This window comes from Chiloscyllium punctatum, chromosome 13 (assembly GCF_047496795.1).
Source record: "Chiloscyllium punctatum isolate Juve2018m chromosome 13, sChiPun1.3, whole genome shotgun sequence".
In the NCBI taxonomy this organism is placed as follows: domain Eukaryota; kingdom Metazoa; phylum Chordata; class Chondrichthyes; order Orectolobiformes; family Hemiscylliidae; genus Chiloscyllium; species Chiloscyllium punctatum.
Window position 1 is genome coordinate 97,493,737 of NC_092751.1, and position 27,418 is coordinate 97,521,154.

General features: G+C 39.9%; 1 protein-coding gene across 4 annotated transcripts in view; it reads right to left on the reverse strand.

Moving 5' to 3' along the window:
- parga (poly (ADP-ribose) glycohydrolase a) overlaps positions 1 to 27,418 on the reverse strand; it is a 205,126-nt gene that overhangs the window by 19,728 nt on the left and 157,980 nt on the right. For all 4 annotated transcript variants that reach the window (XM_072583394.1, XM_072583396.1, XM_072583395.1 and 1 more), the window contains 2 exons: positions 24,629 to 24,707; positions 19,071 to 19,179 (listed from right to left, as the gene is read on the reverse strand). In XM_072583394.1, coding sequence (XP_072439495.1) covers positions 19,071 to 19,179; positions 24,629 to 24,707 — 188 coding nt within the window. The remainder of the gene's footprint in view (positions 1 to 19,070; positions 19,180 to 24,628; positions 24,708 to 27,418) is intronic.

Here is a 27,418-nt window from a genome sequence, read left to right on the forward strand (position 1 = left end):
AATATGCAAAGAAATATTCTAAAATAATCCTTGAGAAGTCATTAACAAATCATAACAAATAGGATGATCTCATGAATAATTGACATTGAAGAAAATGAAATAACTTGATGACCATCACCCTCAAAGCCAAAGGCTAAACACAGGTTATCGATTATCACTAGACTATTAATCCAGAAATTCAGGTAATGTTCTGGGGACCTGGGTTTGATGGTAGATGATTGAATTTGAATTGAATAAATATCTGAAATCAAGGATCTGATGTTGATCATGAAACTCCTGACTGTTGGAAAAACCCATCTGATATCCCTCAAGGATTGAAATCCACCTCCCTTACGTAATCTGGTCTACAAGTCACTCTAGACCCGTGGCAATGTAGTTAACTCTCAAGTGACCTCTTAAATGGCCTATCAACCTACTCAGTAGCAACTGCTAGAAAATCTCAAAAAAGGAATGAAACCAGATGAACAATCTGGCATCAACCAAGGCACTGGAAAAGACAACAGAAAACACAGCTCTATCGACTCTGTAAAACACCTGGGCCTAGTGCCAAAATTGGGAGAACTGTCTCACAGAATAGTCCCACACATGGAATCATATGTTACACCACCATCCTTGGATATGTTCTGTGCCACTGAAGGGACTGCAAAAGTGGCGGCACAGTGATGTGCAGGCAGGAGGGAGCTGCCATGGTAGTCCTTAACATTGACTCCAGGCATGATTAAGTCTCACATCATCAGATCAAAAGATGTACAAGGAAAGCACCTGCTGATTACAACATACCATCCTCCGTCAGTTGATGATTTTGTGCTCCTCCATACTGAACTACACTGAGGGTTGCAAGGGCACAGAAGATCATTACTGAGAGATTGGGTTTGCGGCAGGTAGTGAGGGACTCAAGAGGGAGAAACATACTTGACCTCATCCTCATTAATCCATCTGTTGCAGATGCATCTGTCCAAGTAGAAAGAGTGACCACTGCACAGTCCTCGAAGAGGCTTTGTCCTGCCTTCACATTGATAATAACTTACATTAAGTGGCACTATACCATGCTAAATGGGACAGTCTTTGATCAGATCTAGCAATTCAGGACTGGGCATCCATGAAATGCTGAGCCATCAACAGAGCAGAACTATACTCCAACACAATCTGCTACCTCCTGGCCCAGCCTATCCTCCACTGTATCATTACCATCAAGCCAAGGGATCAAGACTATGTTCAATGAAGAGTGCAGGAGGGCATGTCAGGAATAGCACAAGACATACCTAAAATTGAGGTGAAGCATCATGATTGAGTGCCAAACAACATAAGTGATAGACAGGGATAAGTGATCCCGCAAACAACAATCAGACTTCGCTCCACAGTCCGCCCACATCCAGTCGTGAATGGTAGTGAACAAACAACTCACTGGAGTAGTAGGCTACACAAATATCCCCATCCCAAATCCAGGTGATCCCAGTACATCAGAACAAAAGAAGGCTAAAGGATTCGTAACAATCTTCGACCAGAAGTGCCAAATGGATGATCCATCGCAGCCACCTCTAGAGTCCCCAGTAACACAGATGCTAGTCCTCAACCAATTCACTTCATGTGATATCAAGAAATGATTGGAGGCACTGGATACTGCAAAGGCTACAGGCACTGACAACATTACGGTAACAGTCCTGAAGACTTGCACTCTGGAACATGACACATTGCTACCACACTGCTCTGGTACTGCTAGAACACAGGCATCTATCTGATAACGTGGAAAACTGCCCAAGTATGTCCTTTATACAAAAAGGAGGACATATCCAACCAGCCAACTACAGTCCGAATAGTCCACTCTTGATCATTAGTAAAGTGACAGACAGTGTCATAAATAGAATTATGTGGCAGCAACTGCTCAACAATAACCTTCTCATGAACTCCTAGTTTGGATTCCACCAGATGCTCTCAATTCCTGATCTCATTACAACCTTGGTTCAAGCATAAGAGCTGAACTCCAGAGGTGAAATGGGAGTGATAGTCTTTGACAACATACTTGGCACATAGGCAGATGATTAGTCACCTTAATTCAGACACGAGGTCAGTTGTCTCAGCTCAAGTAGGGAGTTCTTTAAGCAAGTGTCCTAGGCTCAACCATCTTCAGCTGCTTAATCGATGACCTTCTGACCATTATAAAGGTCAGCGTGGGGATGTTCACCGACGATTGCACAATATTCAGCACCGTTTGTAACTCCTCAGACACTGAAGCATCCATTACCTGGACAATATCCAAATCTGGGCTAAAACATGGCAATTAAAATCCACACCAAATGCCAAGCAATGACTATCCCTAAGAACAGCCAATCTAAACATTGTCTCTTGACATTCGCTAGCATTAACATCACTAAATGTCCGACCACTGCTGAAACTGAACTGGACTCAACAAATAAATACAGCGGCGACAAAAATGGGTCAGAGGCAAGGAATCCTGCAGTGAATAAATCACCTCCAGTCTCTTGAAAGCCCAGAGACACATAAATGCAGCAGCTACAACAGAAAGTCAGAGGCTAGGAATATTGCAGCTAGCAACTCACCTGAAAGCCTGACGACCATCTACAAGGCACAAGTCAGGAGTGTGATGGAATGCTCCCCACTTGCCTTGGTGACTGCAGCCTCATTGACACTCAAGAAGATTGACACCATCCAGGACAAAGCAGCCCGCTTGGTTGGCACCACACCCACAAGCATCCACTCTCTCCAGCATCAACACTTAGTGGTAGCAGTGTGTACTATTTGTAAGATGCACTGCAGAAATTCACCAAAGATCCTCGGACAGCACCTTCCAAACCCATGACCACTTCCATCTAGAAGGACAAGGGCAACAGATACATGGGAACAACATGACCTACAAGTTCCTTTCCATGCAACTCACTATCCTGACTTGCAAATATGGCCCATGTCTGCTTACACAAAATGGCTGACAAAAAAGGATAGACTGGCAGAATAGTGAAACACAAAATGGCTGAAAGGAGATAAATGAAACTAACCATCTATCCCAGCCTTTAAGTAAAGAAACCTTTGAAGAAAACTACTCCAAAGCCAATGTAAAGGGGGCCTTGAACAGTAACCATCCTAGACAGTTATGATAAGAACATGCCTACGAGAAAAACAAGCAAATATTCTCAGTTCGTTAATGAAAGTGTGATTATGCTACCAAAGTAATCAATACCAGCTGCAAGATATAGCATAATAACTGTGTAAATAGCTTCCAGAACAACAGTTAGCTATTTCGTAGTGAACAGTTGTTTCTTAATTACTCTGCAGTATTAGACAATCGTTTCTAGGTATTCTTCAACAAAAATAGAAGTATATATAACTAAAACATTTACGCCAGTGTGTGAAAGATAATTAGCTTTAAGTAGTACCCTCATTTGCTTTGGACAAAATAGACTGTTCACAGCCATTAATCACAAAGTACTCAGTGTAGAAACAGCTATAGCTAACCTTTAACTGCAGAACAGAAATTATTGCAAATTTTGTAGCAGTTAGTTACAATTAACTGTCTTGTGTATTATTACATACATAATTAGAACATTGGGAAATATAAGGGCAGTAACTGAAATGGAATACAGTGAATAATAGAATTCAAGCTGTCCTTAGGAGATAAGCCTAAGGATAGCTGAGGGAGTACAGCCAGTGACTTTGGAATGCAAATGAATAGGATGCATAGAAAGATCTCAAGGACTTGAGATTATAGTGCCTGGTAAACACTTTGAAGTAATGGGAACCGGAGGCTGGCCACCTCATTGATTAGGTGTTTTATTAGATTGGGTATATGGATTAGGAGGGAAGGGCTGTAATTACATTGTATGTGGTCATTGTAATACAGACATGTATAAAAATACTGCTTTTTACTGTACAAGGGAGAGTGTGTCATTGATATACCCTCTGATCTGAGCTAAACATTAAGTGAATACCAGCTGCAAGATATAGCATAATAACTGCCTAAATAGCTTCCAGAACAACAGTTAGCTATTTCGTAGTGAACAGTTGTTTCTTAATTACTCTGCAGTATTAGACAATTGTTTCTAGGTATTCTTCAACAAAAATAGTATATATAACTAAAACATTTACGCCGTGTGTGAAAGATAATTAGCTTTAAGTACCCTCATTTGCTTTGGACAAAATAGACTGTTCAAGGCCAGATTCAGGGAATATCCTTTGGCAGTCTCCTTGTTTCAATTGGTTCCTGCATGAATAAACTTCCACTTGCCTGAGTTAAGTCTGCCTCCTGAGTTTTCACACACTGTCAGGGAAAAATGCTCCAACAGTGACAGCTTATGAACCAGCATAAATTATATACTTAAAATATTGCAAAATCTAATGTATTATTCTCTCCAATTAGTGTAATTTTTAAAGTTATTTACCTCAATGTAAATATACATGTTACTCAATTGAATGACCCCACAAAATATCAACAATTGATTCAATTTAGAGTCAATTTCTCCTCAAATACTGTAATCTATTATGATGTCCAAGTAATCAGTTGTGGGTGCAAGTGACAAGGCTCTCTACTGCAAAGTTTTATTTAAGGAAATGTTGTATTATTAGTTAACTGATTTATATTGGAAATAAAGTATAACAGTGATGTCTATAACCCCGTATTACATTTCTTTGACTTATTACGTGTTTTTGCATTGATTAAGACGACTCCTTATAATCTGGAATATTTGATCAAGCGGCACACTCCTTGCCTAGATGCTGGATAGTAAAAGGTCTACTGTACTTTATAATCACAGTAAAACTTCCTAGGTTACTTCAGCAGAATGTCACTTGTTGCCCGAATGGTTAAGTCTCAAAGACGAGATATTGAATTCTGAGTTTCTACTGCAACTGAAAACTTACGAGGGTAACTGAGATGGATAGGGGATCACCTAACTGACAGGAAACAAAGTAGCCATCAATAGGCCATTTTCTGGTTGGCAAGATGAAACTAGTGGGTGCCTCAATTTTATTTTATAATTTATATAAATGATATGGATGAAGGGGCCAAATATTTGGGTGTTACACTTGATAATGGAATAAATATGACAAGGACATAAAGGAGGCTACAGAGATTATGGAGGGGTCAAGTAAGGGCAAGACCTGGGAAATGGGAGTATTGCATGAAAAATTTTTTATCATTTTGGCAGAAGGAATTAAAGAAAAATAAATAATATCTAAATGATGACAGATTGCTGAGTTGAGATTCAGATAGATCTGGCATGAATCACAAATGGTTTATATGCAGGTATAGAAGAACCAGAAAAGATAACAGAATGTTATCGTTTATTGTGAGGGGAAGAGAATAAAAAAAGGAAGTGAATCTTCAATTCTAATGGACACTAGTGAGACACCGTCTGGAGTACTCCATACAGTACGAGTCTCCTTGTTCAAGGATGAATATAAATGTATTAGAAGCAGTTCAGAGATGTGTCTTATGAGGAAATGTTAGATAAGCTAGGCTTGTATCACCTGGAGCTAAGAAGAGTAAGAAGTGATTTGATTGACACACTCCGAGAAGTCTTGGCAGAGTGGCTGTGGAAGTGATAGTTCCTCTTTTGGAAGAACCTAGACCTGTTTAAAAATCTGGTTCACCCATTTATAACAGAAGTGATAACAATTCTTTTCTCAGAAGATTGTGGGTCCTTGAAACTCTAAGTAGTTTAAGTAGAATCCTTAAGTAGAGTCTTCAACGATCAAGTGTAGGTAGAAATGTGGAGTAACGTGGGGCTGCGTGGCTTACTTCTGTTCCTAATTCATACATTAATATGCACTTAAACTGCTCCATCCTGTTTACTGTATTGCTTTCTCTTCTAGTATCCCTCTCTTCTGGCACCATTTCTGTGTCATGCATTTTGAATGTAGATTTTTGAAAGTGCTATTTGAAAAGGATTACAAAGTCCATGCTTTCCAGTCTGATTCTCAACTATAAAGGATGATTTATTCCCCCAGCTCATTCATGGGATGTGCACTTTGCTGGCTGGACCAGCATGCATTGTCTATCTCGAATAGTCCTTGAGAACACGGTGGTGAGCTGCGTTCTTGAATTGTTGCAGGCTATTTGGAGTAGATATTTGGTGGTAGGAAGAGGTTTTCAGGATTTTGACACAACAACAATGGAGGATCTGTGCCTCAGGATTTGAGGAGTCAGGTGGTGAGCTGGGCACTGCTGGATTCTTAGCCTCTGACCTGTTCTTGTAGCTACTATAGTTATATGGTTAGATTAGAGCGGTGCTGGAAAAGCAGAGCCGGTCAGGCAGCATCCGAGAAGTAGGAAAATCGACATTTCAGGCAAAAGCCCTTCATCAGGACTGAAGGCAGGGAGCCTCCAGGGTGGAGAGATAAATGGCAGGGGGGTTGGGGCTGGGGAGAAGGTAGCAGAGAGTACAATAGGTGGATGGGGGTGGGGATGAAGGTGATATGTCAGAGAGGTGGGTGGGGGAAGGTAGCAAAGAGTACAATGGGTGGATGGGGGTGGGGATGAAGGTGCTAGGTCAGAGAGGTGGGTGGAGCGGATAGGTGGGAAGGAAGATTGGCAGGTAGGACGAGTTATGAGGATGGTGCTGAGCTGGAAGGTTGGAACTGGGATAAGGTGCTGGGAGGGGAAAAATCTAGACTCTGATTTCCAGCATCTGCAATCCTCACTTTTGCCTAGCTATATAGCTAGTTCAGTTCAGTTTCTGGTTGATGAGAAACACCAGGATGTTAGTTGTGAAGGATTCAGGCAATGGTAGTGCCACTGAATGTCAAAGGGCAATGCTTAGATTCTCTCTCAAAAAACAAAATGTTTGGATTTAAAATGGTGCGAAATTATTGAATATTATTGTCTGGAAGTTATGATGATCTTATACATAAATATCAGAAAGTTAACATGATGGTACAGCCAACAATTGGGAGGACAAATTCATTTGTAAGTAGAATGAGGAAGTGGTAGATGCAGGTACAATTATAACATTTAAAATACATTTTGACAGGTTCATGAACAGGAAAGGTTTAGAGGGACATGGGCCAAACGCAAACAAACGGGACTAATTTAGTTTGGAAAACTTGGTTGGCACGGACTGAAGCATCTGTTTCTATGCTGTGAGACTCTTTGAATCTCTGACAGTCAGAAACTAAATTGGAATTCTATAATCTGTTTAGCAGGGAAAGATGTAGCTGGCTAGGAAAGACAGGAGACAATTTCTTTTGAGGGATGCGAGGGAAGGCAGCCAAAGCACACTGAACCTGAATGGCCTCATTCTATATTGATGCTGACTGCTACCTTGTGCTAAATTTCCTCATACTCTTATGAGACCATTAAATTAGCTGACAGAAAATAATATCTGGATGGCAGAATTACTCTGAAAAATAATAGCTTGTATATCAACAACAGGGGGCAGAAAGAACAATTAAAATTCCAAATGAATATTTAGTTATTTAAAAAAAGCAATTGTTTGATAGCGAGGGCAAGTGACTAATCATTATTCAGAACAGCTCAGAAACCTAGTTTTCATCCCACAATGCATAATTGTGGTATTCCGCAGATACCTTAAAATACAAAGGAATCATGGAGAATTGTAGGTTGTAGTACCAAGCCAAATCACTCAGCCTAATCGCACCACGATTATTGGTTCAAGAGCAATCTCGAAGAGAGTAGTCAGTTGCATTTTAAATATGATATAACGTAGATCAGGTAGCAACATGTCAGAATTACACCCCATATGGAATATGATAATTTTCCATTAAACCCATGTAGGCAATTAACGACTCTTGACATCTATAAAGCTTTAGAAATCAAAAAACTAAAAGTTCATAATTTCATTGTGAATTTTGTTACAAGAAAAGTTACATCACATATTTCTAAAACATACATTTAAATTCAAACAGCAATTTTTGCATTGTTGTCAAGATTTTAGAAATAATCTTGGCTGTCTGAAAACTAGTCAATGAAGTTACACACAATGTTCTACCAAAATCTTTAGTTAATTGTGATTAAATGTCCTGCGTAATGCAAACTAATTACTTCAATCAAAATTCTGACATTCATATTCTTTTCATCTAAGTTAAATGTAAAATCTGTAGTTCTTAAACCTCCTACTGAGTAAAAGCATCAATAGAAAAATCAGGGAGGCCCAATATTTATTGCACTGATGCCACAATTGGTAACAGTGGATTAGAAGTCTGTATTCGTCAGTGGGAAGAGCACCATAGTGTCACAAAATTATGTTCTTCAGTGGCGCAGAAAATGGTTTTCCAACCTGAACACTGTCAGCAAAAAAAAAAGACATCACCACAGCCCTTCCCAATAGGATGAGCAAACCTCTTTATAGAGCTGTGCAGACAAACTGCATTTCTAGCCATAGAGTTACAGCTAGTTGAATGTCTAATTGTATTTTAATTCTTAGATTTCCCTGTCTGTTACATAAAACAAATGGCAATCCAAATTCTCTTGAATACTCAGTTGTGGAACCACTGCTCTCATAAAATCAAAAAGTTTTTGTTATTGCATTTGGCTAATTTAAAACTTGGCCAATTAGTGATTGCATGGCAGCCTATAATTTCCATGTCGGGAATATGTTAATTAAACTTTCCCCAATTATTGTAAGGAAAATTTCCATCTTTCCTCATCACTGTCTTACTGTATATTTCAATATGTTGACTGCAACGATGAAATCTCGGGAAAAAAGTGAAGGGTGAATTGGCCAGTGATAGTGAAATCCAATGCAGTGAAGTGCAGTGTTTTAATATTACTTCAAGAAAAGTGGAAATGATTTAATTACCTTTATATTATTCAGGTAACCTCTTCAGAGTTGCTGTTTTGTTTTATTATTTTATGGTAGCCATCTGCTGCTTATTTCTTTGGAGTGAGAACTGGAGATAGTTCTTTGCTAAAGGAAGCACTAACACCTTGAGATTTTGAACAGGTTTCAACTTTTGCATGTAAACTAAACACAGTTAGAGATAGTATATGGTATCTCCGCTACTTGAAGTTAAAACTTATAGGTATTTTTAAATCAACCTGTTTAGGAATGTTATCAGTAGGTGAGACTTCACAGAATCACAAAATCCTTAAAGTGTGGAAGTAGACCATTCAGCCCATCGGGTTCCCTGTGAATGTTCCAAAGAGTATCCCACCAGACCAACCCCTGCACCATATCCTTTTCCCTGTATTAGCATGGCTAATTCACCTTACCTGCACAATCCTGGACACTGTGGACAATTTCTTATTCACTTAACTTGCATGTCTTTGGACAGTGGGAGGGAACTGAAGATTACCTGGAGGAACCATGGGGAAAACGTGCAAACTTTACACAGACACAGCCCAAGGCTGGAATTGAACCTGGGTCCCTGGCACTGTAAGGCAGCAGTGCTAACCATTGATCCACCATGCTACTGCTTGAACCTGGACTTCCTGGGTCAGAGGTAGGAACATTTCCAGTGCACCACAAGAGCCCTAAAATTAAATTGAAACTGGTTCTCAACCTTTTTAACTCCACATAAAATGAATAGGAACTTATGGCATCATCAGTGGGATAATTATTAGAAGAAAATCTTTATGGATTTCAAATTGCTATTTGGTCAGTTTCAAAAATATTTCATAGTAATTTACATTAGAGTGGTAAATTACCATTGGTCAAGTGCTGTTCTAAACAAAATACTAGCTGTTTGAGAACTAAATTACAATGCCCTATCAGCCAACAGGGTGCCAAATCACACTCCAAAATGAAACGGAGGCAGTAAATTTAGTTAAATTTGATCGAGGTCACGAAACATACAGGAATTAATATTTTACAAAACTTCAGATGGTCTCAGAGAGCCTGGTGAAGGGAAGCTACAAGTGTTCCCCGACCGCTGGTATCATGGACCTCTGGCTGCTGTTAGATAATAGAAATTGTCCCAAAAACAAAAAGCCTTGGCTTGCATACTACATGGGTACAAATAGAGGAAAATAAAGCACAGAAGTCAGAAGCATTCTCAATTTCCTCCCATGGTTCGACTTAGAGAAATACAGGAAAAAGCTACCTTTCAACCAACATCTATATCAAATGATTTCATTATTTATTTAATTGCGGTTTGCAGGAATTTGCTGTGTGTAAATTGGCTGTCATGTTTCTATTAAATAGTTTTGAATTGCAAACTTCATAATAAGCTCCAAAATGTTTTGGCTTGACCAGCAATCATGAAAAACATAATACAAATGCACATTGTTCCATTTTTTAAATGACCTAATGTGTATCTACACTAAGCCTATATTTATTTCAGGGCATGCTTAGTCCTATCCAGTTTAAGAAATGCAGGAATGAAGAGCTAACACAACAGGCCATTCTCTTCACATTCCACAGGCAGAAATAGAAGAAAAAAGAACCCTATAACCTTCTTTAATCTCTTTTAATCTGTTTGATAACTTTATCTTTTTAGATTTATTTCTAGAAACTCAGACATTTTTGCATTTAGAGAATCATAATGGAATGATTTTCTGGGAGTGATACTGTACAACATTTTACAGTAAAGCAACATAGCATCAAATCAGTTAAGTTAACATCAAAGCTCAATTAACATGACCCTGACATTATTACAGTAGCTGTAATATATTTATCAGAATACTGCATCTTAAAATTCCATATTTTATGGCATAGACAATTAAATTGGACAGTATCAAAGGTTTAATTTTTAACCTTCATTGCATCAATAGAACCAAGCAGGGTAATGCTGACTTTATATATTAGATAGTTGCTTCAAACAATAGCAACATTTTTACCTTTGCAATCTCAAATTGCTATTTTGCTCCTCAGTGATGCCTGAACTACTGTACTAAATGTGTACAATACATTTCATTTGCTCTAGCTATGGTGAAAATTATTGAGAGAAACTCTGAAATTAGGCAATCAGCAACTCTTCAACTCCATAAGTTGCTGTAATGGTGTGACACCTGCACCTGAAAACCTTCAGCAACTCAGGATATAGTTCTACAATGGCCATACCCTTGTTAGAATATTGCTTCAAGAATAAATACTCAACTGGTGAGAAATTGATCTTTTTCTTTCCCAATGAAGAATCTAAAGCCAGCATTGGTTATTCAATTCCTAGCATACATAAAGCTGACTGGTAAGGCACAAATAACTTTAATATTAAAGCCCTAAACTCTTTATTTTGCTCAGATGTCATCTGACATTAACAAAATTTCTCACTAATTGTCAGTATTTGTACATCAATCACAACTGCACTGAACAAAGCTGTAGTCAGAAATAACAACATGGGTCAGTTTGACTGATCTCAGTAGTCAGGGCAAAAATGCCAATTGAATGGCTCTGAACAGAGAGATAAGAGTGCAGCAGGTAGCTATGACACTTTCAAAGGTCTTGGAAAGAAAAAGAACATTCAAATTTTGGACAGTGAAGTGGCTGTGGTTATTCTTGGTGTCTGCCTTATTCAATGTCAGCACTCAAAGTTAAGTCCTACTTTAGAAACTCGAGGTGGACACTTTAATTGATACGGAACTACAATGAGAGGGCTGCACCATCAGAGGTATCATCTTTTGGGTGAGACATTCAATAAGGTGTTTTCTTCCCCCTAAGGTGGGCTATTTTAAGAACTGCAGGGTGGTTTCATTAATGCCCTGGCCAACATATATCCCTTAACATCTGCTAATCTGGTATGTGTGGCACTTTGCAGTACAATTCAAGAGTATACACACTTCAAAATACTTCATTGCTGTGAAGAATTTTAGTTTTAGTTTCACACTGTACTAGCAAATCCAACACAGTCAATTTCCATCCAACAGTAAAGTGATAGAAAGGGTCAGCAATAGTGCTATCAAGCAACAATTGCTTAGCAATAACCTAGTCGCAGCAGAGAGCGGCGGGAGCTGGGCGGAAGTTCAGACGGAGCGCAAAGCCGGTCGGGAAGGTAAGTGATTGTTATTAGAGTGGGTGTGTTCTAAACCCCAGGTCCAACAAAGTAGGGTGTCCCTCCCTCCCTCCTCCTCTAACCTTAATTAAGAGTCCACAGACTTGCCATAGGAAGAGGGTCTAAGGAAGTTTAGATGGAAGAGTGAGGCTTCAGCTCAGGAATGTTGATAAGGAGGTTGAGTAAAGAGATTACGCCACAGTTGAAGAGGGTGAAGACATGACTGCTCAGCTGGTTCAGTGCGCTACGTGTTTGATGTGGCAGGTCAACGACTCTGGTGTGTCTGGCTCGTATATGTGTGGAAAGTGTGCGCACATTCAGCAATTGACCGAGCATATTGCAGCACTGACGAAAGAACTCGAAGACCTTAGGCTCATCCGAGAGAACGAGATCTTTGTGGACAAGACCTTCAGTGATGTTATTACACCAATCATGCCAGAAGAGAGCAGAAGAGTGCAGACGATGAGGAAAGCAGAGAGGAGACAGGTGCAAGAGACGCCGGGAGAAGTACCTGTCAGGAACAAGTTGAAGCTTTTGGAAACAGTAGAGTCTGATGACACTGCCAGTTCGCAAGGCGGCCATGTTTGTCAATCAAAAGTTGCCGCAGAAGCAGAGCGGAAGAGTCAGACATCGCACAGAGCCGTGGTAATAGGGGACTCCATCGTGAGAGGAACTGACCGGGGATTTTGTGGCAGCAGACGGGATTTAAGGATGGTGTGTTGCCTTCCTGGTGCTAGAGTGAAAGACATCGCGGACAGAGTGCAGGACATCCTCAAGGACGAGGGTGAAGAGCCCGAGGTGGTGGTACACGTCGGCACAAATGATGTCGGGAAGAAGAGGAGGACTTCGGAGAACTAGGAAGAAGGCTAAAAAGCAGGACGTCCAAGGTGGTTATCTCCAGTTTGCTTCCAGTTCCTCGGGCTAGTGTGGCCAGAAACCGGGAGATAATGGACTTGAATGTGTGGTTGGGGAACTGGTGCAGGAAGCAAGGTTTCAAGTTCTTGGATCACTGGGGTATATTTTATGGTAACCATAAATTCTACGAGAGAGACGGCTTGCACCTTAATAGATCAGGGATCAGCATTCTGGCAGGCAGGTTTTCTGCTGCAACACCGCTACATTTAAACTAAGTAGCGGGGGGGAGGGGACAAGCTGGATGTTTAAAAAGGAAATTGAAGGGGTAGTTAGAACAAGAGAAGTCAAGAAAGACAACTGTATCAAGGAGGCAGAAAACTGGAAAAGGCATCATGCTGTAAAGTTGAGTGAAATAAGGGTTGAGGGGAAGGGTGACAGCAGTAACAAATTAAAAATTCTATATATGAATGCACGAAGCATTAGACACAAGGTGGATGAGCTTGAGGCTCTTTTGGAAATTGGCAGATACGATATTGTGGGGATAACTGAGACGTGGCTTCATGGGGACAGGGCCTGGGAAATGAATATTCAAGGCTACACGTGTTATCGTAAGGATAGACTGACGGGCAGAGGGGGTGGGGTGGCCTTGTTGGTAAGGGAGGATATTCAGTCCCTTGCGCGGGGGGACCTAGAGTCAGGGGATGTAGAGTCAGTATGGATAGAGTTTCAAAACACTAAGGGTAAAAAGACCCTCATGGGAGTCATCTACAGGCCCCCAAACAGTAGTCTGGATGTCAGATGTAAGTTGAATCAGGAGCTGAAATTGGCTTGTCGCAAAGATGTTACTACAGTTGTTATGGGGGATTTTAACATGCAGGTAGACTGGGAGAATCAGGATGGTATCGGGCCTCAAGAAAGAGACTTTGTGGAGTGCCTCAGAGATGGATTTTTAGAGCAGCTGGTCCTGGAGCCGACCAGGGATAAGGCGATTCTGGATCTGGTATTGTGTAACGAACCAGAATTGGTCAGTGACCTCGAAGTGAAGGAGCCATTGGGAAGTAGTGATCATTAATACAATAAGCTTCAATCTGCAATTTGAGAGGGAGTGGGTACAATCGGAAGTGACAATATTTCAGTTGAATAAAGGGAAGTATGGAGCTATGAGGGAGCAACTGGCCAAAGTTCAATGGTGCAATACCTTAACAGGGAAGACCGTGGAGGAACAATGGCGGATATTTCTGTGTATAATGCAGAAGTTGCAGGATCAGTTCATTCCTAAAAGGAAGAAAGATCCCAGGAGGAGACATGGGCGGCCGTGGCTGACGAGGGAAGTAAAGAAACATATACAGTTAAAAGAGAAAAAGTATAACTTACCAAAGATAAGTGGGAAAACTGAGGACTGAGAAGCTTTTAAAGAACAACAGAGGATTAGTAAGAAGGAAATACGCAGAGAAAAAATGAGGTACGAAGGTAAACTGGCCAAGAATATAAAAGGAGGATAGTAAAAGCTTTTTTAGGTATGTCCAAGGCAAAAAAATGGTTAGGACAAAAATTGGGCCCTTGAAGACAGAAACAGGGGAATATATTACTGGGAACAAAGAAATGGCAGAGGAATTAAATGGGTACTTCAGATCTGTGTTTACTGGGGAAGACACAAGCAATCTCCCTGAGGTAACAGTGGCTGAAGGACCTGAACTTAAGGGAATTTATATTTGCCAGGATTTGGTGTTGGAGAGACTGTTAGGTCTGAAGGTTGATAAGTCTCCGGGACCTGATGGCCTGCATCCCAGGGTACTGAAGGAGGTGGCTCGGGAAATCGTGGATGCGCTGGTGATTATTTTCCAGAGTTCAATAGAACCAGGGTCGGTTCCTGAGGATTGGAGGGCGGCTAATGTTGTGCCATTTTTTAAGAAGGGTGGGCGGGAGAAAGCAGGAAATTATAGACCAGTTAGTCTGACCTCAGTGGTGGGAAAGACGCTGGAGTCTATTATAAAGGATGAAATTACAGCACACCTGGATAATAGTAACAGGATAGGACAGAGTCAGCATGGATTTATGAAGGGGAAATCATGCTTGACTAATCTTCTTGAATTTTTTGAGGATGTAACTCGGAAGATGGGCGAGGGAGATCCAGTGGATGTAGTGTACCTGGACGTTCAGAAAGCTTTTGATAAAGTCCCACACAAGAGGTTAGTGAGTAAAATTAGGGCGCACGGTATCGGGGGCAAAGTACTAGATTGGATAGAGAATTGGTTGGCTAATAGGAAACAAAGGGTAGTGATTAACGGCTCCATTTCGGAATGGCAGGCAGTGACCAGTGGGGTACCGCAGGGACCCGTGCTGGGACCGCAGCTTTTTACAATATATGTAAATGATATAGAAGATGGTATCAGCAATAACATTAGCAAATTTGCTGATGATACAAAGCTGGGTGGTAGGGTGAAATGCGATGAGGATGTTAGGAGATTACAGGGTGACCTGGACAAGTTAGGTGAGTGGGCAGATGCATGGCAGATGCAGTTTAATGTGGATAAATGTCTGGTTATCCACTTTGGTGGCAAGAACAGGAAGGCAGATTACTACCTCAATGGTATCAAATTAGGTAAAGGGGCTGTTCAGAGAGATCTGGGTGTTCTTGTCCACCAGTCAATGAAGGCAAGCATGCAGGTACAGCAGGTCGTGAAGAAGGCTAATAGCATGCTGGCCTTCATAACAAGAGGAATTGAGTATAGAAGCAAAGAGGTGCTTCTGCAGCTGTACAGGGCCCTGGTGAGACCACACCTGGAGTACTGTGTACAGTTCTGGTCTCCAAATTTGAGGAAAGACATTCTGGCTATTGAGGGAGTGCAGCATAGGTTCACGAGGTCAATTCCTGGAATGGCAGGATTGCCTTACACGGAAAGACTGAAGCGACTGGGCTTGTATACCCTTGAGTTTAGAAGATTGAGAGGGGATCTGATTGAAACGTATAGGATTATGAAAGGATTGGACACTCTGGCAGGAGGAAACATATTTCCGTTGATGGGGGAGTGCCGAACCAGAGGACACAACTTAAAAATACGGGGTAGACCATTTATGACAGAGATGAGGAGAAACTACTTCACCCAGAGAGTGGTGGCTGTGTGGAATGCTCTGCCCCAGAGGGCAGTGGAGGCCCAGTCTCTGGATTCATTTAAGAAAGAATTGGATAGAGCTCTTAAAGATAGTGGAGTCAAGGGTTATGGAGATAAGGCTGGAACAGGATACTGATTGGGAATGATCAGCCATGATCATATTGAATGGCGGTGCAGGCTCGAAGGGCTGAATGGCCTACTCCTGCATCTATTGTCTATTGTCTAGTCACTGCTGCTCAGTTTGGGTACTTCCAGAGCCACTCAACCTCTGAACTCATTACAGAATTGGTTCAAGAACAGACAAAAGAACTGAACTCCAGAGTTGAGAAGAGAGATTGTCCTTGCCATCAAGGCTGCATTTGACTGAGAGTAGGATCAAGATGTTCTAACAGAACTACAGTCAAAGGGAATCACAAGGAAAACTCTCCATTCGCTGGAGTTTTAAATTAGCACAATGAAAGATGGCTGCGGTTATTGGAGGTTTAGTGATCTCAGCTCAGGGACATCACCACAGGAATTCCTCAGGGTGGTGTCCAAGACTCAAATGTCTTCAACTGTTTCATCAATGACTTCATCTCCTTCATAAGAAGAGAAGTGAGGATGTACACTAATAAGTGCATAATACTCAGCATCATTCAAGACTGCTCAGATACTGATGTAATTTATGTCCAATGCAGCAAAACCTGGAAAATATCCAGACCTGGGCTGATAATTAGCAAGTAATATTCTTGCCACACAAGTACAGGTAGATGATCCTTTATCTGAAATGCTCGGGACCAGCTGTTTTTCGGAATTCAGAATTTTTCGGTTTTCAGAATAAGTGACAGTTTAATGGTGAAATTTTTAAAAATCTTACCGGAGGAACAGGCTTCTAAGTGAAAATGGGCCATAGGTGCTTGGACACGCCCCCCACCCACTCCCAAACATCGTATCTGAGTGGTACGTATTGAGTGGATGTCAACTTGGGGGTGTTCATGGAGAAACCCAAGGCCTGTTGGTGCTTGGCCACATCCCTCCCTCCATGGTGCATCTGAGTGGCGTGCCTGCATGCCAAATAACCTTGTTAATGAGAAAAAAACTCACAAAAAAAACCTTTGGATTTCAGAGCTTTTCGGATGTTCAGATAAAGGACCTTTTACCTGTACCAAACATTATCACCTCCTTAAAATAAAATCTATTCATCATAGTTTAACGTTCAATGGCATTACCATCACTGAATTCCCCACTATCAACATCGTGGAGGCTATCATTAACTAGAAATTGAATAGGACTAGCCATATCAATACAGCAAGAGGCTAGGAATCTTGCAGCAAATGACTCACCTTTCCAAAATCATTCCACAAGTCTCAGATCAGGAGTGGGATGGAACAGTCTACACTTCCCTGAAGTTACAACAATATTCAAGCTCAACACCATCCAGCATAAAGCATCTTGCTTGTTGAGAACCATATCCATGAACATTCACTCCTTCCACCATTGAAACATAATATCTACAAGATGCACTACAGAGATGCACAAATACTCCTTCAAACCCACGGCCACTACTTCTTGAAGAACTCTGTCTCCTGGTGATTCTCTACATTTTCTCCACAACACTATTCATTCTGTTGTAATGCAGGACACAGCAACAAACTGGGCTGCTATGTGTGTTCAGGCTAGCCGAGTCTGGTTTAGCAGTCTGCAGATAAAAGAATGGCCCTCCCCATCACCAGTTCATTCAACAGCACGTGCAGGCCCCTGTCTGCAAAGTGGGAGCCAAGTTTTCTTTATAAGCAATTTCCTCATTCACCACCAATGTGCAGTGAATAGTTTCAGGCTTGCATTATCTGATGTGGTGTGCAGCTGACCTCACAATCTGGCACCAGCATCATGAAAGTTAAAAGGTGTGGACAGTGACTAGCATTTCAACCTCTCCAGCTGAAGAGACCAGATGAATAATTAACAAGATGAAGAGTGGAAGATTGCTTCTAAAAACTAACGGAAATGAAGAAAATTCCATCCACAGATTAAGACAATAAAAGAATGAAGGAGATTAGAGATTGTCTTTACAGGATGACCATTTGCCTTACTAAGTAAGCTCAAATACAGGAAACATAGAAGCAGGCTGAATGGGTTGGGTGACACACACACACACATACACACACACACACACACACACACACACACACACACACACACAGTAGAATTGCGTGTGAGGTAATCCATTTTACTGAATTTGCTTTTGCCAGGGATGTGTTTATAGGATGTCACTACACTGGAACAGTTACTTAAATAATCTATTATTCTGTAAAGTTTTCCACAGCATTAAGATATTCCAATTTCTTTTTTCTTTTGCTGTATGTTAACTATCGTGTATGAATAAAATGTATTTAGCTTCAAGACTGGTAGTTCAACCAATCGAATTGCATCTAGAATACAACGTCTGGCTCTTTAAAAAAAGAAAACATTAGGGTCTAAGCTATCTTATTAATATATTTCGAGGGTTTGGTCTAGTCCATAACAGGATCTATCTAGTATCAGATTCCTTATACACTCATGTATAATTCCTCTATGTGAAATTGGGGAATAATCTAAAGATTTGCTTCTGTAATGGCATTTGTGTTTTGTTTTAACACAAAGGGAGACTGATATTTTGATTAACTATTTATATTGGTAAGCTTTGTTGGGTTTTTTGTTAAATTTATTGCTATTTTATATTAATATCATAAATTTAACTTCCCAACTTGAAGTTTTTTTTTAGAATTAGGCAATTAGGTTGATATAGCCACAGAGAAAACATTTCCATAGATGTATTTTTGTTCATTTCAAAATTTCATTTTAATTATACCAGTAGAAGGCGCTGTTCAAGAGTGGACAATGTTATGATTGCAGCTAAACTGAAAACCAAACCAATGGCCTTATATTTACTTTGTTTGTCAAAAACAACGCAGAATAAACATCTTTCCATTAATGTCACAGGGGTTTTCAGTCACCTGCTTTCTACAAAACACTACATTTAATCAGGTGTCCCAAAGGATTTGACTTTCTTTTTGAAAAGAAAACCCTTCACAGAAGTACCAACACTAATCTGCATCTATTTTGAAATCCAAATTCCAAAAGTGGTTTTGATATATCTAATTATACACCTTGTGATAACCATTGCAAGGTTAAACAGAAGTAACTTACTTCAGAATATCAGAATGCAGAAAATCAAGTCAAAACACTCACCTTATTAACTTCTCGTTTTAAACTGCATGGAGAAAACTGATCTAAGTAACGTCTGAAAGGTAATGCATCGATAGCTACAATTTCTGTGTTGCACCTCTGCCAAGCATCTCTGTATAAATTTAAGCAGGAGATCCTTCTTTAATACTTCTATTTACATAACATCTTTAACATTTTGAAACATCAAAAGAGACTTCACAATAGTATTATCAAATAAAATTTAATACTGAGCCATTTACGGAGATATCGGAGCAGACCAAAGTTTGGTCAAAGAGGCAGATTTCAGCAGTGTCTTAAAAGAGTCAAAAAAAAGGTAGAATTGCAGAGTTTGGGTAGGGAGTTCTAGAACCTGGCAGTTGAAGACACAATTACCAACGTTAGAAGGATTAAAATCGCAGATATTCTGGTGGCCAGAAATGGAGAGTAGGACTGGAGATGACAGAACAATCCAAGGTTAATTTTAAGTACAAGATAAATTTGAAGTGATGAATGATAATATTCCTGAATATAATAGGAATTAATAATTAGAAGTTGTGGCTATTTTCTTTAAAGCATTGACAATCTGCTAAAAATTGTAGTTGATGATCAGCAAAACAATGAAACTAATGAAAAAATCTTGTTTTTTTTTCAAAACGCCAATGACAAAGAATTCTATTTTACAAGTACAGTGATTAATTAATTTTCGTTCATTCAACCTTTGTGTTAAATGCAAGTATGAGAAAAAGACTTCATTAAATTTGAATGATTACATGGAACTACACCTACGTTGGAGTTTTAGATATTAAAAATAATTCCCATTTTCTCTTGATCAAAAAACTAAAACAGAACAAAGAAAATGTGTTATCATTTCAGTATAAATTAAACATAATCAGCAGGGTACTGAAAGACCTTGCTTCAATTGTACCATTATCTAAGCAGTCAAAGAGTGAAGGCAGCTTAGCAACAAATTTCACAATTTGAAATAACTCTTCAACTCAAGCCTTAAATTTTGACATAAATGAAGATTTGAGCTCACTGAACCACAACATTATTGTTAACATTTTTCATTACTTTAAAATTTTATAAAATACAGGAGTTATTCGCTTCTAAAATGCAGTTTCATCCAAGGGCAGACAGACAAGCTATTTCAGGCAACTTATTAATGGTTCTCAATGAGCATGATCTTCCTGAGCCTTTTCTTCTGGAAATGCTTATTTTCTTCCATCCAGTCCAAAGCCATTAAAAAGGGCAACAAGATAATCTTGTTGAATGTCCATCCCTTTTACATGGATTCACTCAGAAACAGCGACTGGACACATGCAGATGCACGAAGTCAAACCTACTAGACCATGGAAACAAACCCTTAGGCCCAACCAGTCATGTCAACCATAATCCCAAACTAAACCAGTCCCATGTGCCTGTGTTTGGCCCATATCCCTCCAAACATTTCTTATTCACGTACTTAGGCTTTTAAACACTGTAATTGTACGCACATCCACCACCTCTTCTGGTAGTTTATTCCAGACGTGAACCACTCTGTCTAAGAAAGTTGTTTCTCATGTCCTTTTTAAATCTTTTGCCTCTTGCCATAAAAATATGCCTGCTAGTCTTGAAATCTCCCATCCTAGGGAGATTTACATACCTGCTATTCACCCTAACTATACCCCTCGTGATTTTATAAACCTCCAAATGGTCACCCCTCAGCCTCCTATGCTCCAGTGAAAAAGGTCCCAGTCTACCCTGCCTCTCCTTACAACTCAAATCTTCCATTCCCAGTAACACCCTGGTAAATCTCTTCTGAACCCTTTACAGCTTAATAATATCCTTCCTAGAACAGGGTGATCAGAACTGGTTATAGTATTCCAGAAGAGGCTTCACGAGTACCCTCTACAACCTCAACGTGACACCCATTTCCGATGTCAAAGGTCTGAGCAATGAAGGCAAGCGTGCTAAATGCCTTCTTGACCACCCGTCTACATGAGACACAAACTTCAAAATATTATGTACCTGAATCCTTGGGTCTCCCTGTTCTATAACTTTGCCCAAAGCCCTACTTTTAAGTGTATAAGTCCTGCCCTTGTTTATTGTCAAAATGCCATAACTCACATTTATCCAAATAAATTCCATCCCCATTCCTCAGCCTACTGATCCAATTGATCAAGATCACTTTGTAATCTTAGATAACCTGTCTACGATACCGCCAATTTTGGTGTCATCCACGAACTTGCTAAGCATGTCTTCCATATTCTCATCTAAATCATTTACACAAGTGACAAACAACAGTGGACACAACACCTCGGTCACAGGCCTCCAGTCTGAAAAACGAACCTTCACCACCACACTCTCTCCTGCCCAACAAGCCATTTTGCATCCAACTGGCAAGACCACTGAATCCGGTGATCTATCTTTACTATTTAGTCTACCATGCAGAACCTTGTCAAAGGCTTTACTAAACTCCAAATAAACAATGTTTACCACTCTGCTCTCATCAATCTTCTTGGCTGCTTTCTCAAAAAATTCAACCAAATTTGAGAGAAATTATTTCTTGTACAAAATCATGTGGACTATCTCTAATCATTCCTTGCCTCTCCAAACACATATAAATTCTTTTTTTTTTTTTTTTTTTTTTTTTAGATTAGATTAGATTACTTACAGTGTGGAAACAGGCCCTCCGGCCCAACAAGTCCACACCGCCCCGCCGAAGCGTAACCCACCCATACCCCTACATCTACATCTACCCCTTACCTAACACTACGGGCAATTTAGCATGGCCAATTCACCTGACCTGCACATCTTTGGACTGTGGGAGGAAACCGGAGCACCCGGAGGAAACCCACGCAGACACGGGGAGAACGTGCAAACTCCACACAGTCGGTCGCCTGAGGCGGGAATTGAACCCGGGTCTCCGGCGCTGCGAGGCAGCAGTGCTAACCACTGTGCCACCGTGCCGCCCACTATCTTTCAGAATTACCTTCTTTACCCACCACTGAAGTCAGACGCACAGGTCTATAGTTCCCAGACTTTTCCTTACATCCCTTCTTAAACAACAGTACAACACGAGCAACTCTCCAGTCATCTGGCACCTCACCCTTGTTACAGATGATACAAATATTTCTGCAACGGTCCTTGCAATTTCCTTTCTAACTTCCCACAACATCCTGGGAGACATTAGATTAGGTCCAGGAGATTTAGCCACCTTCGTATTTTCTAAGACTTTCACCACTTTCTCTTCTATAATGTGACTGGTTTTCACAACATCAATATTTATTTCCCTGAGTTGTCTAGGCTCCATTGCTTTCTCCAAAGTAAAAATTGATGCGAAACAACTCTATCTTTGGTTGCTCTCTTGCTCTTAACATACTTGTAGAATCTCTTTGGATTATCATTAACCTTATGTGCCAACCTACGTTAATAGCCCTCTTTGCCTTCAGAATGCCCCTAAACCCCTAATACTATTCAATAGATTCATTAGAACTCAGTTGTCTGTATATAATATATGATTTTTCTTTCATTCTTGACTAGAACCTCAATATCTTAACTCATCTATTCTTCTCTTACCCTACCAGCCTTACCATTCATTCTAACAGAAACATAATGACTCTGAACTCTTGTTTTCACAATTTTGAACAATCTATTCCAATCAAACTTTTTAAAGTTCTTGTCTCATATCATATCATTAAAGTTATTAATTGGAGTGAGGCAAATTTTAACTTTAATGGAAGGTTTATCCTTTTCCAAAACTATTTTAAAATTAATAGAAGTATTATCACTAGACCTAAAGTGCTCCCCTACTACCACTTCAGTCAAAGAAGGTTAAGTTTTGCTCCTTCTCTCGGATGAACATTCACACATTGTTTAAAATAAATCTTGTACACATTTCACAAATTCTTCACCAAACTTTTGACTGCAACTACCGTAGCATTAATGTTTGGAAATTTAAAAATCACTTATTACAATCTTATTATTCTTACATACATCTGAGAACTCTCTGCATATTTGTTCCTTAATTCCCTCTTGACTATTGGGAGGCCTACAGTACAATCCTATCAAAGTGATCAGTCCTTTCTTATTTCTAATTTCAACCCATATATTTTCACGGGACAAATTTTTAGAAATATCTTCTCTATTTACCACAGTAATGTTTTCCTTAATCAAAAATGACACTCCCTAAAAGAAAACTGAATGAGAGGTTCTTGGGTTGCTGTTTCAATTTCTGGTGGGAAGGGATGTTGGCATCGCTGCAGAGGGACAGGGAGAAACTACTGTTTAATCCAAAATTACATGACTTGAAAAATTCTCCTGGAATTTTCAGATTTTCAATCTCCATCGGGGGACATGTGGCCTGATCTGCAAGACTGACATCGGATCTAAGACTGAGAAGCTTCCATCAGCACTAGGCCTGGTATTGTGAACACCTAAGTTGCATTTTCAAACCAAACAGCAATTATGAATTGAAAATGATTTTCAGCTGTTAAACTTACAAACTGCAAAAGCAACTTTATTGCTGACATGAGTTGCATGGCTTATTCCAGTAAACAATATTACAAACACATCACCTGAGGACATCCTGCTGGGTGATTAGTGCTTAACTCATGCTTATTTTGATCCTGTAAGTTTGTACTAGACAGACACTCAGAATTGGTGCTATTTCTACTGATAACTCACCTTGGTAGAATGTATCCTTGTCTCTCAAACTGATCTTTATGTAAAAACAATTCTGTCCCTCTGAAACAGGCTGAATGAATGTTGACTGGAGCCATCTAGTTGTGAAAATGACCTCTTCCATTTTTTCTTTAATTAGGATACATGATGGTGGTTACCCTGTGTCATTTTTGAGAAGCCCTAAATTCTAATCCTTCTTAATAGTATCAATCCTGCTGTAGACAGCACTGTGATTGTAATGTAATTTGAATGGTATACAAACTGCTTGAAACTATTGTTGGAGCAGGCTTCTGGTTTACCAGTAGAAATGGGCCTTCTCACAAGTGTAAACTAAAGGTTGTTTGAGATTTGAATGAAAGACTTGTGTTAAGTGTTGGTTTAAAATACTCCACAACACCCTTAATTGTTAACAGCCAGTGATGGAAGATCCTGGTGTTTCTCTCAAGCATAATTAAAGGGTACCTGAGATACCTGCCCTACAAATCTGGATGGCAGAGAAGAGAGTGTCTACTAATTTATTTCAGTCTTGAAGCAACACAATTATAATAAAGAACCTATCCAAAGTAGGAATCATAGATATGAATGCTAGTCTTGTCACTCCTTTACATTAGAACAGTGAGCTTATTTGTTGACTTAGGAAAAGTTTAATTGTTTAAGTAACAAATACGAACAGATTTTCGGACTCAAAGTTAATGAAAAATGAACAGTTAACTTGTAATTATAATGGTGTTCAAAAATGGCAAGTGTATTATATATATTTGCACTGATAAATAATACAGGTCCTTTAACATCATTCCGAGTATTTTTAGACCAGTGGGCTTTGTTAACCAGCTTCATAAAGCAAGAACACAACAAAGTTACTTTATAAGAAGCTGACATAATTTGCAAAATAAAATTAAGTTGCACATTTAAACCAATACCTTAGAGTCTTGTCATTGTAGCTCTCCACCCATTTGTACGTATCTGCATAGCCTTCATAGACAGAGTATTGCTCAGTACCTAAAATATACAGACAACATGTTGTAAAATTGCAGCTTTTACCAATTAAAAGGCTTCCTTCCCTACATCAGGCATTCTGGAGATGAGAACAATACTATGCTGAAAGAAAAATACATAAATCTGGAAATATCCAGTAGGCAAGGCAGTTGACTTGATTTTCAGTCTGATGACCTTTCATCAGAACTGAAAAAAGTTACTACTGCAATAGGTTTCAAGTGAAAGGGAAGAGGATGGGAGGAACAACAAAAAAAGGGAAGGTCTATGATAGGATGGAACGCAGAAGAGATTAAATGACAGCAGGGTTAGTGATGCAAGGCCAAAGAAAATGATTTGGAATAAGAAACAAAAACAAAAGTCCTTTTGCGTCATGTCTGCTCATTAGGAAATGACCATGGTGCAAACAAACAAATCTCTCCCAATACAGTCACTTTACCTGACAGAGGAGCAGCACTCTGAAAGCTTGTGATTTGAAATAAACCTGCTGGATTATAACATTGTGTCGTGAGACTTCAGACTTAGTTCACCCAGTCCCACACCGACACCTCCACATCATTATTCATACCTGATTAAGGAACCATCTTACATACCTATGGGTACCACAAAGGCTGTAATGATTCAATAAAGTGTCACACCACCACCACCACCTTTTTGGTGGCAACTTTGGATACTGAATAAACAATTGTCTCGCCAATGACACTTATATCCCCTCAATAAATAACTACACAATCACTTCCAAAACAAACCAACTAAAATCAGGTACATCCTGTTACAAATTTAGAGAAAAATCTGACACGATTTATTATCTGCAGTGTGCGCGCTTTGGATACATTTCAGTGATTGAATTTTTCTAAATAATTATGGATACTTACATGCTCAATAAAACACCTTTGGTTTCAACAATTCGTATTTTCTGATCACAATTTATTGTTTCTGATGCATTATCTGCTTGCCACACAATGTTGGCGATAATGTGACTTAGAAGTTCAATAAGCTTTAACAAAAGTAGCATATAAACAAAGAAATGACCATTTCAGAGTCAACAAAAAAGAACTAGCTGTTACATGGTACTGAGAGTTCGTACTTAGGTACACTTCACTTTGAAGCATTTACACTGGCCACCGTCTGAGAAAATTTGATACAAGATACTCTGAATAGACATGTAATTGGACATCATGAAGGAACAGCACCAGAGGCTGAACAACAGAGAGTAGGACCAAGTGGATAGTGAAAATGAATTGAATGGCCTCTAAGAGTCTACAAAAGCAGATGTAGCTGCAGTGCACATTGAGTGATAAGAGGCAAAAGCAAGAATTGGAATACCATTAAGTGGTTATTCACAGTACAGAAGAACAATGGTCACAGTTGGGCTCAGATGGAAAAGTCACAAGCAGAATCTATATTCTTTGCTTCAAATATTGTTCTGGAGGCCAGGTGCTACAGTGGCAACTCCATGTCTATTTAGTAATTCAGTAAGCTATATGAAGTGAAGAAGGCGTTTTGTATGCTTTCCTTTATTGGTCAGAGCATTGAGTACAGGAGTTGGGAGGTCATGTTGCGGCTGTACAGGACATCAGTTAGGCCACTGTTGGAATATTACGTGCATTTCTGGTCTCCTTCCTATCGGAAAGATGTTGTGAAACTTGAAAGGGTTCAGAAAAGATTTACAAGGATGTTGCCAGGGTTGGAGGATCTGAGCTATAGGGAGAGGCTGAACAGGCTGGGGCTGTTTTCCCTGGAGCGTCGGAGGCTGAGGCTTATAGAGATTTACAGAATTATGAGGGGCACAAATAGGGTAAATAGGCAAAGTCTTTTCCCTGGGGTTGGGGAGTCCAGAACTAGAGGGCATAGGTTTAGGGTGAGAGGGGAAAGATATAAAAGAGACCTAAGGGCCAATTTTTTCACGCAGAGGGTGGTATATGTATAGAATGAGCTACCATAGGAAGTGGTGGAGGCTGGTACAATTGCAACATTTAAGAGGCATTTGGATGGGTATATGACTAGGAAGGGTTTGGAGGGATATGGGCCAGGTGCTGACAGGACTAGATTGGGTTGGGATATCTGGACTGCATGGGCGGGTTGGACCAAAGGGTCTGTTTCCATGCTGTACATCTCTATGACTCTATAAAAGATGAAAAAATGATAGCAAACTGCAGCTTGAAATTCAGTTGATTTCTGCCCTCTCTTTCACCTCACCCTCTAACAACATTAGCATCAACTACAGCAGTTTCATCATCATTTGGACTCAAAGGCTGTCTCGGTATAATAATGATGTGGAAGAGCTGGTGTGGACTGGGGTGGACAAAGTTAAAGATCACACAACACCAGGTTATAATCCAACAGGTTTATTTAGAAGCACTAACATTCGGAGCGCTGCTCCTTCATCAGGCAGCTACCTGTCACCGTGATTTTTAACTCTGTATAATCACGTTACATATCTGACACCTTGCTGTATCAAACTTATAATTGATTCAATTGAATGTCGTAGACACACCAACAAAACTAATGTGCCTTTATTCTGGTACCGTTTCTTTGAAAATGTTTCTTTATTTAAACTATTCCATACCATAAGCAAGGACCTTTTTTCAGATGCAGCAAGAACAGCCAAGAGCATTTCAGAGTTAATGCTAAGAGTATTACAACTGAAACATTTATGCTACCAAGCTTCACCTCCACCCTTAGCACTTTCCTTCCTAGTCAGAGGAGTTGTGATG